General features: G+C 39.9%; 1 protein-coding gene across 7 annotated transcripts in view; it reads right to left on the bottom strand.

Moving 5' to 3' along the window:
* The window catches only part of ULK4 (unc-51 like kinase 4), a 530,371-nt gene that overhangs the window by 298,464 nt on the left and 218,118 nt on the right, over positions 1-13,789 (bottom strand). For all 7 annotated transcript variants that reach the window (XR_004352053.1, XR_004352054.1, XR_004352055.1 and 4 more), the window contains one exon: positions 1,158-1,206. Coding sequence is in view for 4 of the 7 variants with exons in the window: in XM_032647445.1 (XP_032503336.1) it covers positions 1,158-1,206 (49 nt within the window). In the remaining 3 variants the exon portion in view is untranslated. The remainder of the gene's footprint in view (positions 1-1,157; positions 1,207-13,789) is intronic.

Genomic DNA, 13,789 nt, shown 5'->3' on the forward strand with positions numbered 1-13,789 from the left:
TGGTTCTTCATCTCCTTTTTCTCCCTTTCTTCTCCTCTAAAATCCCCTTTGACTATTTGAAGCAATACAATTCTCTTAGCATGGCAGCTCTGGGTCATCTTGTTGTCACTTGAGCGTGCTTTGTGAATACTACCCATGCCCACCCCTACTCCCCGCCTAACTCAAATAGCTCAGCAAACCCAACAGCTCTCCACCAAAAAAAGGGCGATCTGCAGCTAAGAAAAATAACGTTTTTACCATACAGCCCTATCAGCACGCAAACAACTTGTAGATTAATAATTTAGGATGATTAAACAGGGCTAATCTTCCATTGGTAGGGTTATCAGACAATAACAGCCATTGCTCTACTGATGACCAAGGCAGGCTCGGCTGATCTGACTGAGGACATGTATGTCCCCCTCCTTTGTCCCTTGCACTGTCAGTCAGCTATGGAGGGAAACATTTTCGTAAAGGGGGGACAGCCCACTCAGGTACAAGAGAACACTTCTTTGGCTAAGGGCACTCCCTTGCTATAAGTACCAACTGAGTTTTCAGCCTAATTCTCAGATTTCTATTTAGTATAAATAGGGATTTATCAGAAGTGAGAAAAGCCAACCCTACGTCCCATTTTATTCTCTACACATAGGAACCAGAGAGGAAAGGTTTTCTTTAACCGATGGTTTTCAATCAAGTTGTGTTCTATGAATGGAAAAAATGGTGTACAGAAGCTAAGCTATTCTACGTTCTGAAGAAGACAACTTCTGCCCATAGGCATAAAATTGTTGATCTGACCCAGTGATGACAAAGTCAGAGAGCTTCATGGTGAAAATCAGAAAATTCATATTGAAGCACAGTGATCGTCATTCTGCCCTTCCTCCACAAACCAACCTCAGATACAGTATTCTTTCTATATTAGATAACATATTTTTTAACTTTATAGAAATAAAATGCAAAGGATTTTCAGAAAGAGGGCAGGTCATTAAACAGCATCCCTACACAATTTCAGAGCTGGACAAGAGCTCGTACAAGGAGACTGAGGCCTAATAAGGTTAAGTGACATGATGGACACACAACCCTTCTGGGCAGAGTTAGGGTTAGAACCCAACCAAACAACGTGGTCAAAACTTTAAAAACTTTTAAATTTCACTTGAATTTCAGACGCACATTTCTTCTCTTACCAGAATTACATCAAAAATGCGTGGGATCAGTTTGCTTTCTTCCACAAGTCTGTGAAAAAATGAAAAGATAATTTATTAATTATTTTAAAATTATTTAAACTGCTACCCTGATATGGAGCATTGCAGCCCATGTTTTATTGCTTAAATTCTGTGACCGGAAAAATATTGTGACTAAATACTCATTTTAATAAACTGAACTACATCTAAACACAAGAAACACGAGGCTTCTTTGCAAATGACTATTAGCCTCACTGAACTGTAGCAAGTAAAACCTCAGACTGATATTTAGAAATGTAAAATTTTATTAAAGTTCACAATTATTATAAAGACTGTCAAAATAGGCAATGCCAGCTGAAATAATGTAACTAATCCTCCCTGTGGTTAAATTATTAGCATGCCACACTGTAATCTTTCATATATGCCTCATTAGCTATCTTCTCAGCATTAATGATTTAATGTACAATGATTTTTAATGATCTTTTAAAAAAGGTAGACATCAATCACTCAATAGTTTCTAGGCACTTTCTCTCATCAAACCTAGTTATAAATTGTCATCTGTTTGTAACAGAAGAATTTTTTCATGCTACTTAAGGGAAAATAGCCTTGATTCAAAAGTGATAGTTTTTTAAGGACAATACTTCAATCTCTAAATATTCCTTTATTCCAGGGGTCAGTAAGCTTTTTTCTATAAAGGGCCAAATAGTAAATATTCTAGGCGTTGCAGGCCACACAGTCTCTATAGCATCTACTTACCTCTGTCTCCATGATGTAAAAGCAGGCATAAATAATACATAAATGAATAGGCATGGCTGTGTTCCAATAAAATTTTATTTATAAAAACAGGCAGTGTCCCATATTTGGCCCACAAGCTATAATTTTCTGATCCTGCTCCAGTTTAAAAAAACAATCAGATTCCTTAACTTGATTAGAATTTACTTTGTAGGATAAACTACAGCACTTAGGACAAGCATGTTGTTTTCGTTGCATGTATGTGTTGTTTGGCTATTTCACAGAAAACGCCAGGAGCACAGGAAGGGAATTTATCGCCTGGCCTCCCTAGAGCTTGTTTGTCTATGATAATACATTGATGAAAGAAAAGCCTATGAGATTAGCCCAAAAAAAGATCACAGTGTTTTACAAATATCTGTTAAGGAAAAGTGAGATAGAGAGAGAAGTCTCAGAGACTGAAGCACTTAGAAAGCCCTAGCTCAGTATCTAGCAAAAATAAACGCGATGATTTCTGTAGTCTCGATATATCAGAGGGAAAAGGTTTTGACTACAAATATTAAATTCATTTACATTCTCTCACTTTCCTGGGCAACTGAAGCCTCAGATGTGAGGATGGAGCTCCTTACTTATACCATGCCTGGGCAGGACAGGAAATGCACAGACTCAGGACCAAGCACAACTTTACGTCAGCACATTCTTAATCCTCTTGCTCAGCTTCCTAGATGTTAACCATATCGTTTGCTAAATAGGTCTTTTTCAATTTTTATGATATATACTTTTATTAGGCCCAGGCTGAAAGAGCCAAGCACATACATCTCCAAGGGGCCCTAGCAACCACAGCCAAGAAAGTCACAGGGACACAGGCACCACTGCCTCCCCAATGGTACCTAGAAGTGACAGCTCCCTGTATCACAGCCTACCCCAACATTCAGATCCAGAAGCAGCCACTCACAACACCAGCCTTTCTGTGATGGTATTTTAAAATACATTCTATTACTAAACATGATTACATAAACGACCTTAATTCTTTCTTAAAAATTGCAACTAGTTCGTCTCCTGGTCTCTGCATGACGAGCAGGCTGGCCTGCACTACCTCTTGCGTCTCCTTCAAGTTCTAACACTTCGATCCTCACATTCTTCTGAACACAATCAACCAGAAAAATTTTGTTCTTTGATTTGACTAACATAATTTAGAGCCACATCTGGTAAATAAAAAGGGAACTCAAGCTAAATAAAATCACTTTTAGTGAAAAAAATTTCTTTTCTATGACATTTTCCGTGACTCGTGAACTAACCTCACATGTAATCCCCAAAGCACTCTAAAGCAGGTATGGGACAACGGTGGCTGCATACACTTACAACTATCTGAGGCAGCATTTTTCCAGACCATGGGAAGTGACTGATAAGTGGGCAATGAGTTTACTGGCTACTGACTAGCATTTTCTTAATGTAAAACAATACAATAGAAAATATCCAAGGGTGTCACACACAGTACTGTCCGTGGCATTTTTATTTCACTTATAGGTCTGAATACGTGTACTGGGTAGTGACATAAAATGCATTTTGTTTTACTGTGAGTTGTATATAAAATATCTGAAATCCACAGATTTTAGACTGCTTTAGAGACCATAGTTTTCAATATGTTCTTAAATTTTGATTTAAAAAAATCCATCTCCTTACTTTAAGCATCTCCTTTCATATCATCAGAAGTCCAATCAGTAGCTCGGTTCTCAAATGATCAACCCTTGATGTGCTCTGAGTAATGGAGCTCTCTTGCTCTGACCTGGTCCTCTGGGGAGCAGCTCTGGTGCTCAGGCCTCTGTAGAGCAGGGAGGAGGAGGCTTACCTCTAAACAAAGTGGATGCGGCCGGTTCTCAGGGATTTAATCAGGCAGCAGGTCTTAAGTCATCACAGAGACTTTGGAAAATCATGCCTCAAAAGGCTATCCTATCCGGGGGCTCTGTTGTGGTTGGCCCCCATGATTTAAATGGCCAGTATCATCTTACTACATGAGTCTGTTATTTCCTAAATTTGAAAAGAATGAAATTTCTATGGTTTATAGACAGCCTGAAGGACAGGAAGGGAAAAGATTTATCTGAATTTTTTAAACCACAAACAAAGTAGAGATCTTTTTGAAATTATCCCAAATCTTCAAAGGATTGTGAAGATAGTAACTGTAGCACAGTAAACTTTTCTTCCTTTATGTTAGTCATCTAAGCACACTGTATTTAAGTAATTCCAGATGATTAAATTGAAATATACTGCCCTTTCCAAATACCATTCTTGGGACTACTTTACCTTGGGTTTTTTCTTGGGGAGGGGCGGTTCTTCTTCCCCTCAACAGTGTAATTTAATGATAAGATTGTACATGGTGAAAGAATTTTCCTTACAAGGTTTGATTACAGGAGATTGTCTGGGACTTTGTATATCTGTGGTTTATGTTATTAACAAAAGAGGTGCTGTTTGAATTAGAAAATTTTGAATGAATTTATGAAAATCTTTAGGATACATTATTTGGCATTCTAACTCCCTCCTGTTCTTAAAGTAAATGTTGCCATTGGTATTGGGAAATTTTTAAACATCTATTTATTGATAAATTATTTATTGATAATTTTTAATTGATAAATCATTTATTGATAACATCTTCATGTATTTATTAATGCTTGATAACTCATTTAAAATACCATGTATTTAAATTCTGATAAATACTTAGTTGAGGTTTATCTCTGGAAGCTATGAGCACAAATTTTAAGAAGATTTTATCATAAAATGTGCTAAATGGGGGCTTCCCTGGTGGCGCACTGGTTGAGAGTCCGCCTGCCGATGCAGGGGACACGGGTTCGTGCCCCGGTCCGGGAGGATCCCACATGCTGCGGAGCGGCTGGGCCCATGAGCCATGGCCGCTGAGCCTGTGCGTCCGGAGCCTGTGCTCTGCAACAGGAGAGGCCACAAGAGTGAGAGGCCCGCGTACCGCAAAAAAAAAAAAAAAAAATGTGCTAAATGATTACCAAAAAAGATTAAAATGTATAGTTTAAATAATAGGTCAACACTTTTGATGTAAGAAAGAACAATTGCTTTCGAGGTAAAGTTATTAGCGGTGACCTATGGAATCATGGTGGCCTTGCTTTTCTCTATTTTCTGGCACAATTACATTTCATATACTTTGAAAATAGGGCTAAATATAAAGTAAGCCTAGCAATATTTAGATATAAAAGACTAGTTGCAACACAGGAAAAATTTGTACAGGGAGATCACTCCCGTTCTGTTTAGAGAGCTATAACACTAGGTTGGGTTGAATTTCAAACCATTATTAGCATTCTTTAAAATTTTCCTTTAAAACTTAGGAGGTGCAGGGAGAGGAAGGCAGAGGATCTCCACCTGCTCTTTGCTCAGTTTTGCAGGACAAAGAAAGTGGTCCCCAAAAGCAATAAAACAGGCCTACAGAGACACAGGGGTCCACCCATGGAACTCCACTGTCTTGAGTTTGCTTCCTCGCTTGAAGTTTTTATCTACCCCTGGGGTAGAGACCATACACAGGAAAAAGGGCCACAAGTCTAGAGCCCCAACAGTCAACCCTATCCATCAGGGACAATGTCCTCCCCAAAGGGCTTCTCCACACACTGTCTCTGCATTTCTGGAATCCATCTGGTCACACAGATCTTACTTAGTACTGGAGACATTTCTTCCTGGATACTATCTCAAGTTATGATTAACACTCTTGAACCCTTGTCATGGGCTAATCTTATAACTCAAAATCGATGCCTTTAAGCTCAGTCAAGTCAAATAGCTTGAGTGACAAATATCATATGATATAGCTAATATATGAATGAATCACTTTGCTGTACACCTGAAACTAACACAGCATTGTAAATCAATTATACTTCAATCATTTTTTTAAATGGCTTGACATATACATAACCAAACATAAAAACAAAATTCAACTTATATCAGAGATATATGCACAGGATACAGGGGACGAGACGTGGGGAAAACCTAGTGAGCCCAGACTACTGAAAAGAGGTGCTCATCAGCCTTGAAAGACAGGGGATTGGCCAGCTACAGTGTGTGGAGGAGCCAGCTGTGCCTACATGGATACAATGGTGAGGATAATCGGAGAAGTCTAACTAGCAAAGGGACAATGTGAAAGATGGAGCAGAATGATGTAGCCTTGACCGTCGGGCTTAGAAGTTTGGATTGCACCCTAAAAGGATGGGAGGACTGACGAATTTTAAGCTGAAGAATGACACCGTTGGATTTGCTATTCAAACTCCAGTCTGACAGTAATAGGAATAAAGGAACTGGTGAAGCAGTGCAGCCTAGAACATTGCTCCTCAAAGTATGGTCTGCAGACCAGAGCCAGTCTGCAAACAGCCCACATCTATGACACTATAACGACAGAAACTGGAAAGATTAAGTTTTAATCTGTTGGATCTAATGATAAAAAATTTGAACTTTGTGGCAGTTTTATAACAAGGCCCCAGCAACATATGATGGCAAACAGAATATCTGCATAGTCTGCATAGTCTCCAAGGATCTATCCACAAGGTATTTACAGTGGGGAACCCTGGCAGGGAGCACCTTCCCCAAGGAGCATGTTTCACATCACCAGGAGTAAGACATACTGAATAAGACATACATATCATGTACACCCTGATAGCATACACTAAGGAGGGCACACCATAACCTCTGGGGTACTCTTGTGAAAAACGCATAACCCTAATCTAACCATGAAAAAATTCAAGCAAATTTGAGGGGCATCTTGCAAAATAACTACCTGTACACTTCAAAAGCGTTAGTCATGAAAGACAGGGAAGGGTGAGAACCGTCCCATATTGGAGCAGACTAAGGAGACCTGAAAACTAAATGCACTGTGGGGTCCTAGATTAGACCCGGTACCAGAGAAAGGACATTATTGGGAAAACTGGCAAAACTGGAATAAAATCTGCAGATCAGTTAACAATATTACATCAATGATAATTTCCTGGTTTTGACAACGGTACTATGGCTCCATAAGATGTTACCATTAGTGGCAGCTGGGTGAAGGGCATATGGAAATTCTCTGTAATATTTTTACAACTTTTCGATAAGGCTAAATTTATTTCAAAATTAAAATTTTTTTTTAATGGCTCCCAAATTCTTCAAGTCTCCTCTCTTTGAGAAGTGGGGCCTGTATCCTCTCCTCTTGAATCTTGGCAGGTTTGTAACTACTTTGACCGACAGAGTAGCATAGCAGTGACACTATGTGTTTTCTGCTTATATTCTGTCCTTTTATAATTTCGCTTTCATAGCATTTTATTAAAATGTTTATTCTGGTTATCTGCTGCTACATAACAAACCAATCCCAAATGTAGTGCCAGAAAGCAGTAAGTACTTTATGACACTCACTGATTCTGCGGGTCGTGAATTTGGACAGGGCACAGTGGGGATGACCTGTCTTTGTCCCCGATGTTTGAGGCCTCAGCTGGGAAGACACAAGGCTGGGGTTGACTAGACCAGCTTAGGGGCTGTAATTATCTGAAGGCTTCTCATTCACATGTCTGGCATCTGGGCTGCGATGACTCAAGGAAGGCTGTTAATTCCATTGACTGGATCACCCAGTACTGCCCTCTCCACGTGGCATGGCCTCTCAAAGCATGGCAGCTGAGTGCCAAGGAGGAGCCTTCCTAGAGAACCAGGCAGAAGCTGCATGGCCTTTTCTAACAGCCTTGCAACACAGGGCATCACCTGAAAATGGTAAGAGGTTATAAGCCTGTCATTAAGGCCAGCCCAGACTCAGGTGGAGGAAACTAGAGCCTCCTGAGAGAGGGCGTGGCATGGTCACGTGACAGAAGAGCACAGGGACGGGAGATGTTTTTGCAACGATCTGCCACAGTACTGGTCTGCAACACACTGGAATTTCAAAAACTGTTTCTTCACCAGTTTGAGCAACACTGGTCTAGAAGCAGAGAGACCAGTTACTAGGCTACTACAGGGATGCAAAGGAGACATGACAGAGGCCTCATAGTAGTTTTCTATTGCTGTATAACAAGTGGCCACAAACTTCATGGCTTAAAGCACACCTGCTGATTAGCTCAAAGGTCTGTAGGTCAGAAGTCTAGCTCAGCATGGCTGAGTTATATGCTCAGAGTATCAAAATTCTGGAATCAAGATGCCAGCTGGGTTAAATTCTCATCTGGAGGGTGGAAGGGATCCATTTTCCATCATTGTTGACAGAACTCAGTTCCTTGCAGTTGTAGGACTGAGGCCCCTATTTCCTTGCTGGCTGTCAGCTAGGGGTCCCTCTCAGGTTCTAGAGGCCACTCACATTCCTTGCCACGTGGCTCCCTCCATCTCCAAAACCAGCAACAGAGAATCTCCTCCAAGTAGAATCCTTCTCAAGCTTCGAATCTCTTTGGCTTACCTGTCTCTGACCTCTAGACCAGATTTAAATGGCTCATATGATTAGTCAGGGCCACCCAAATGATCTCCGTATTTTAAGGTCAACTAGTTTGGGACCTTAATGACATCTGCAATATCCCCTCACAACAGGACTAAGTTAGTGTTTAACTGAATCACTGAGAGAAGATGGGCTGGGAGTCTTGAAGGTCATCTTAGAATTCTGCCCACTATAAACTTGACCTTCCCCCCAATTCCATCTTACCCCCGCCTCCTTTTTTTTTTTAATAATTCAGATTTCATTCTCTGAATAAGCTGCTTCTGGCCAACTTGTGTACAAACCCAAAATAGATGCTGGACGTCTGTTAGCTTTCCAACAACGTTGGTTAGGAGTTTTAGATTTCACATTTGTTAATAACTGAGTGCTAGACTACACACAAAGCTTTTGTGTTTCTTATGGCTCACCTAACTTACCAGTCTAGTGGACCAACAACAGTCATTTAAAATAAAAGGTCTCTAACATCAAGCTGCATTTCATATTAGTGGTTCAGTGAATCAACTTCAAAAGGAAATGGTTTCATAATGTTTACTTATGGCATGATATTATGTCTATCTTGAAAGCAAGAATATTTGTAAGGTTCTTCCTTGAAATGTTTGCCTTTGCTTGCAATGCTTGCTAATCCTCTTGCAGAGAACTGCAGAAGTCTTACCAATAAAGGTACACATATAAAGACTTATTTTTCCCCAAAAGAAGGGGCAGGGTTAAGATTTGAGCAGCTTTAGCACAGAGAATTTCAGATCTAGTCATTTTTACCAACACCTACAGAATCCTCCTTAGTATAGGCATTCTACTTATTCCCTGAGGAAATTTGCACCCCAGTGGTCACAAAACATAAACAATCTAAAAATAACTTAATCCAAGTTATAAAGTTGACTGCTTCATTTGCTGAGAAAGTGTCAGAAATAAGCTAGCACACGAGCCATACCAGAATGTACCTGTGATGTACAAAAATCTCCCACTGCCTAAAGCAGCATGAAAAAGATATGAATTTCAGTAAGAGACACTTTGCTTATGTATAAAGCACACGATTTCCAATAGAAAGGAGGTTTTAGGTGGAAATAGAAGAACTTTACATTAGCAACTTTCAAACATGCTTCTCTACCTATTACCTCAATAGATGCCCAATACAGCCCTGTGATAATCCACATCTGTTGAATGAATCCAGGCAACAGAATGTTTCTATCACAGAAAGTACAGAAGGTGAGAAGGAGGAACAGTAGTCAAGAGGCTCTCCACGCAGTGTATTGCTCATTGACAAGACATCTCTGACTCCTTCTAATTCCAGATGCTGTGATATGCCTGAAAAGTCCCGTTCTGTCCTCGGCTTTACACAAAGCGTCCCTGCACAGGCAACAACGTTCTTGTTAACCAGCCAAGGGCTTTGGCCCCGCCTCCCCACACCCAGCCCAGTGCTTTCTGTTCTGCCTGGGTCCTGAGCCCTCACCTTCTGTCTTTCTGAACCCCGCGGCTCTGCAGCTGGCCTCCTCACTCTAATAATTCACTGAATCCTTGGCACTTTCTCCAAGACATGATTCTGTATTGGTCCCACAGCTCCGCAGGTTGAAACCACAGGTAAGAAGTGTGCTCATCCTTGCAGGACTGGGGAGGGGAAGGAACAGAAAGAAATGCAAATCAGTAAGAGAAAGGATTGGCAGGAACACAGGTTCCTAAGAGGACCACTAGACTGTCCACGTGGCATTTCTTTCCTCCTATGGACATGAGCCCGATACTAAAAAACAGCAATTGTATATAAGATATTTTAAAATTTATTTTCAATTTAATGAACCTTATTCTCTATGGCTCCTTTTTGTCCTGTTACTTAGTAACATGCAAGAGATTTTTGTTTTGGAATCCACTTAAAGTCAAGCTAAGATTCTTCCCTTTTCTCTCTCATTCACCCAATAAACATTTACTGAGTACCTATTATTACTGAATGCAATGCACTGGGCCGAGAGCCGTATCAAGTATTATAAGTGCTATGACAGATGTCTATAAAGGGTACAGAAGGGACAACAGAAATAGTCTCTTCTATCTGAGATGCAGAGTAAACGTGGATTGCACAATAACTACGTGAAAAACATGATTCCCAGTGCTGTCCATGTGCTAGCTCAGTGGATTCTAACAAAGAGAAACCATAGGGATGATGATGATGATGAATTCCTTCTTTTATTCAGACGAGAAACTGAGAGACAAAGAAATGATCGAGAGACAAGAAGTGGGGCTGAGATATAAACCCAGGCAGCTGACATGAGTGTCCTCACTGCACAGAGTAAGTTCTGCTCAAGCTGAACCTTGAAAGAGGAGTAGGTTATCTTGAAAGAGGAGTAGTGGATGGAAGACAGGGTAGAAGGGGAGGGAGGACAGCTAAGAATGAGTTGTGCCCTGGGCAAAGGGAACAGCATGAGAGAAAGCAAAAACATGATGACTCATTAAGGACAGAGAAAAGGTGAGTTTATTGAATAAGTGGAAGAAGTAAGGAGAAGGTAACAGAAGATCAGGCTGCGGACTTCCCTGGTGGTCCAGTGGTTAAGAATCCATATTGCAATGCAGAAAACACTGGTTCAATCCCTGGTCAGGGAACTAAGATCCCACGTACCGCGGAGCAACTAAGCCCGTGTGCCGCAAACTACAGAGCCCACCTCCTCTGGAACCCACGCACCACCACTAGAGAGAAGCCCGCGCACCTCAACAAAGAGCCCGCACGCCGCAAGGAAAGATCCTGTGTGCCGCAACTAAGACCCAATGCAGCCAAAAATAATAATAAATAAAGTCTGCATTAAAACATAATAATAATTTTTTAAAAAGATTAGGCTGGAGGAATAAACCAGGGCAGAGCACAAAAGATCTTGTTATCCATGCTGAAGAACTTCAACTTATTTGGTAAACTCCACCCTACAGGCCAAACCCTGCCACCAGCCAGTATCTGTGTGGCCCACGAGCTAAGAAAAGTTGTTAGGTTTCTAAATGGTTGGAAAAAAAATCAAAAGAAGAATATTTCATGACATATGACAACTGCGTGAAATTCAAATTTCAGCTTCCATAAATAAAGTTTTATTGGAACACAGCCATGCTCATTCATTTACATATTGTCCATGGCTGCTTTTACACCACAATGACAGAGTAGCTGCAACAGAGACCATATGGCCAGCAACGCCCAAAGGATTTACTATCTGGCCTTTTGCAGAAAAAGTTTGCTGAGTTAGCACATGTCCCTGCTCTAGGTGACTGGGTACCACTAAGAGAAGGATTAGGCAAAATGATTCCATCACCAGCTTTACCTTTTTACAATGATTATTCAGGCTACAGTGAGAGGATGGACTGAATGCAAAAAGGACTGGGAACAGGAAGGTCAGGTAGCTGCCAATGACCACTTTCAAGATAAGAGGTGATAAGAACCAAAGCAGGAGTAAACAGGAAAAGACCAACGAGGTTGTATCAACAGGACTTGAAAATCTATTGGATGCAGGAGAGACAGAGGAGGAAGGAAATTCAGAATGACTCTAGGTGCTTGACTTGTCCTACCTGGAGGCCACCGCCATGACCGCCACCAGAACAACAAACATCACAGCAAGGGATCTCATCTATGGAAGCTCCTATGCAATAATGCACTGGGCTTAGGGCTTCACCTCTTACTTAATCCTTACCTTGAGGTAGGAATGAGTAACCTATTCTATAGAGGAGGACACTAGCATGGAACCTTATCCAAGGTACACAGCTAATCAGTTTCAGACTTCATGATTTTTAACTGCTCTAAGATACAATATTAAGCTAACGTATGGGGGAAAGGCTAGTTTGGAGAAGAAGTGAGTTAAGTTTGGAAAGAGGAGCAAGAAGTGAGCTGAGGACAGAAACCCATGGAACACCAACATTTAAAGAGTTGGCAAGAAAAAGAAAACCTGAAAGTCTCAAAAGTTCACAGGAGGTAGGAAGCAAGGACGTCAATGGGAGTGGAATGGAAAAGGGTCAAGAAGAACAGCTTAACACTCAGCTCAACCTCCTTGATGTTCAGACCTTCGCTTCAGTCCCAATTCCTATAAACTGTACTTTCATTACGCTGAATAATTTCAGTATCCCCAAGCTCATTTCAGGGGCTACTTCTAAGATCAATCCATGATACTATGGTACTAACAGACAAAAATAGAGAGTGACGATCAACTTGAAACTACTGAACCAAAGGCTACCTTGCTGACCAGAAAAACCGTAAGATGGATTAGAGACTGTCATTCACATTTTAACTTTTGATAAGAACCACCAGCCTGTGTCTCTGTGTGTATGTGTTTAACAAATGTATTTTTTCTTGATTATAGAAAATTATTAAAAGCCATAATAATTGTATGTAGCTATTTATATAAAATTTTTTCTATAAAATATATAAATACGGAGGCATAAAATATAATACACTGAATGTTACGTTTGGGAGAATAGCAAAGCATTACAAATAAAATATTATAATGCCAGCACTCTAAGAAAATAGTAAGTTTTAATGTATGATTTCCTTGTTTTTTGATTCATATAAGACATGGGACCAACCTCATCGTTAAAATAATAGCTACCATTTCTTGTACATGTACTCTGTGTTGCTTGGACAGCCATGCCTTGTTTAATGTGTAATAACTATAGCTGAGTCCATTCTACAGAGGAAAACATTGATGCTTAGGCTGGTGAAGCAACCTGCTCACACTCACTCACAAAGCCAACAATAGATCTGGGGTTAGAACTGGAATCCGCCTGTTTTAATAGATCGTTAGGTGTATTATATCACAGTAGAGGGTGAGAGAAAAACTCAAATCATCCTACGTATATTGGGATTTTTTAAATGTATTTAAAACATTTCCCATGTTATCACATATTCAATTAAAGTATGAGTTCTCATACCTACATACTTTTTTTGTTGTTGTTATTAGGGTCAACTTTTTCTTTTTTTTTTAATTGATGTACAGTTGATTTACAATGTTGTGTTAGTTTCAGGTGTACAGAAAAGTGACTCAGTTATACATATACACATATACTTTATATATATATATATATATATATATATATATATATATATATATCTTTTTTGGATTCTTTTCCCTTATAGGTTATTACAAAATATTGAGTATAGTTCCCTGTGCTATACAGTAGATTCTTGTTGGTTGTCTATTTTATATATAGTTGTGTTTATCTGTTAATCCCAAACTCCCCTCCTTTCCCCTTTGATAACCATAAGTTTGTTTTCTATGTCTGTGGATCTATTTCTGTTTTGTAAATAAGTTCATTTGAATCACTTTTTTAGATTCCACATATAAGCAATATCATACAATATTTGTCTTTCTCTGTCTGGCTTACTTCACTTACTATGATAATCTCTAGGTCCATCCATGTTGCTGCAGATAGCGTTATTTCATTCTTCTTTATGGCTGAGTAATATTCCATTGTATACTTTTCTACCCTACATTGTATTTAACGAGTCCTCCATTGATGGACC

Source organism: Phocoena sinus, chromosome 11 (genome assembly GCF_008692025.1).
Source record: "Phocoena sinus isolate mPhoSin1 chromosome 11, mPhoSin1.pri, whole genome shotgun sequence".
Classification (NCBI taxonomy): domain Eukaryota; kingdom Metazoa; phylum Chordata; class Mammalia; order Artiodactyla; family Phocoenidae; genus Phocoena; species Phocoena sinus.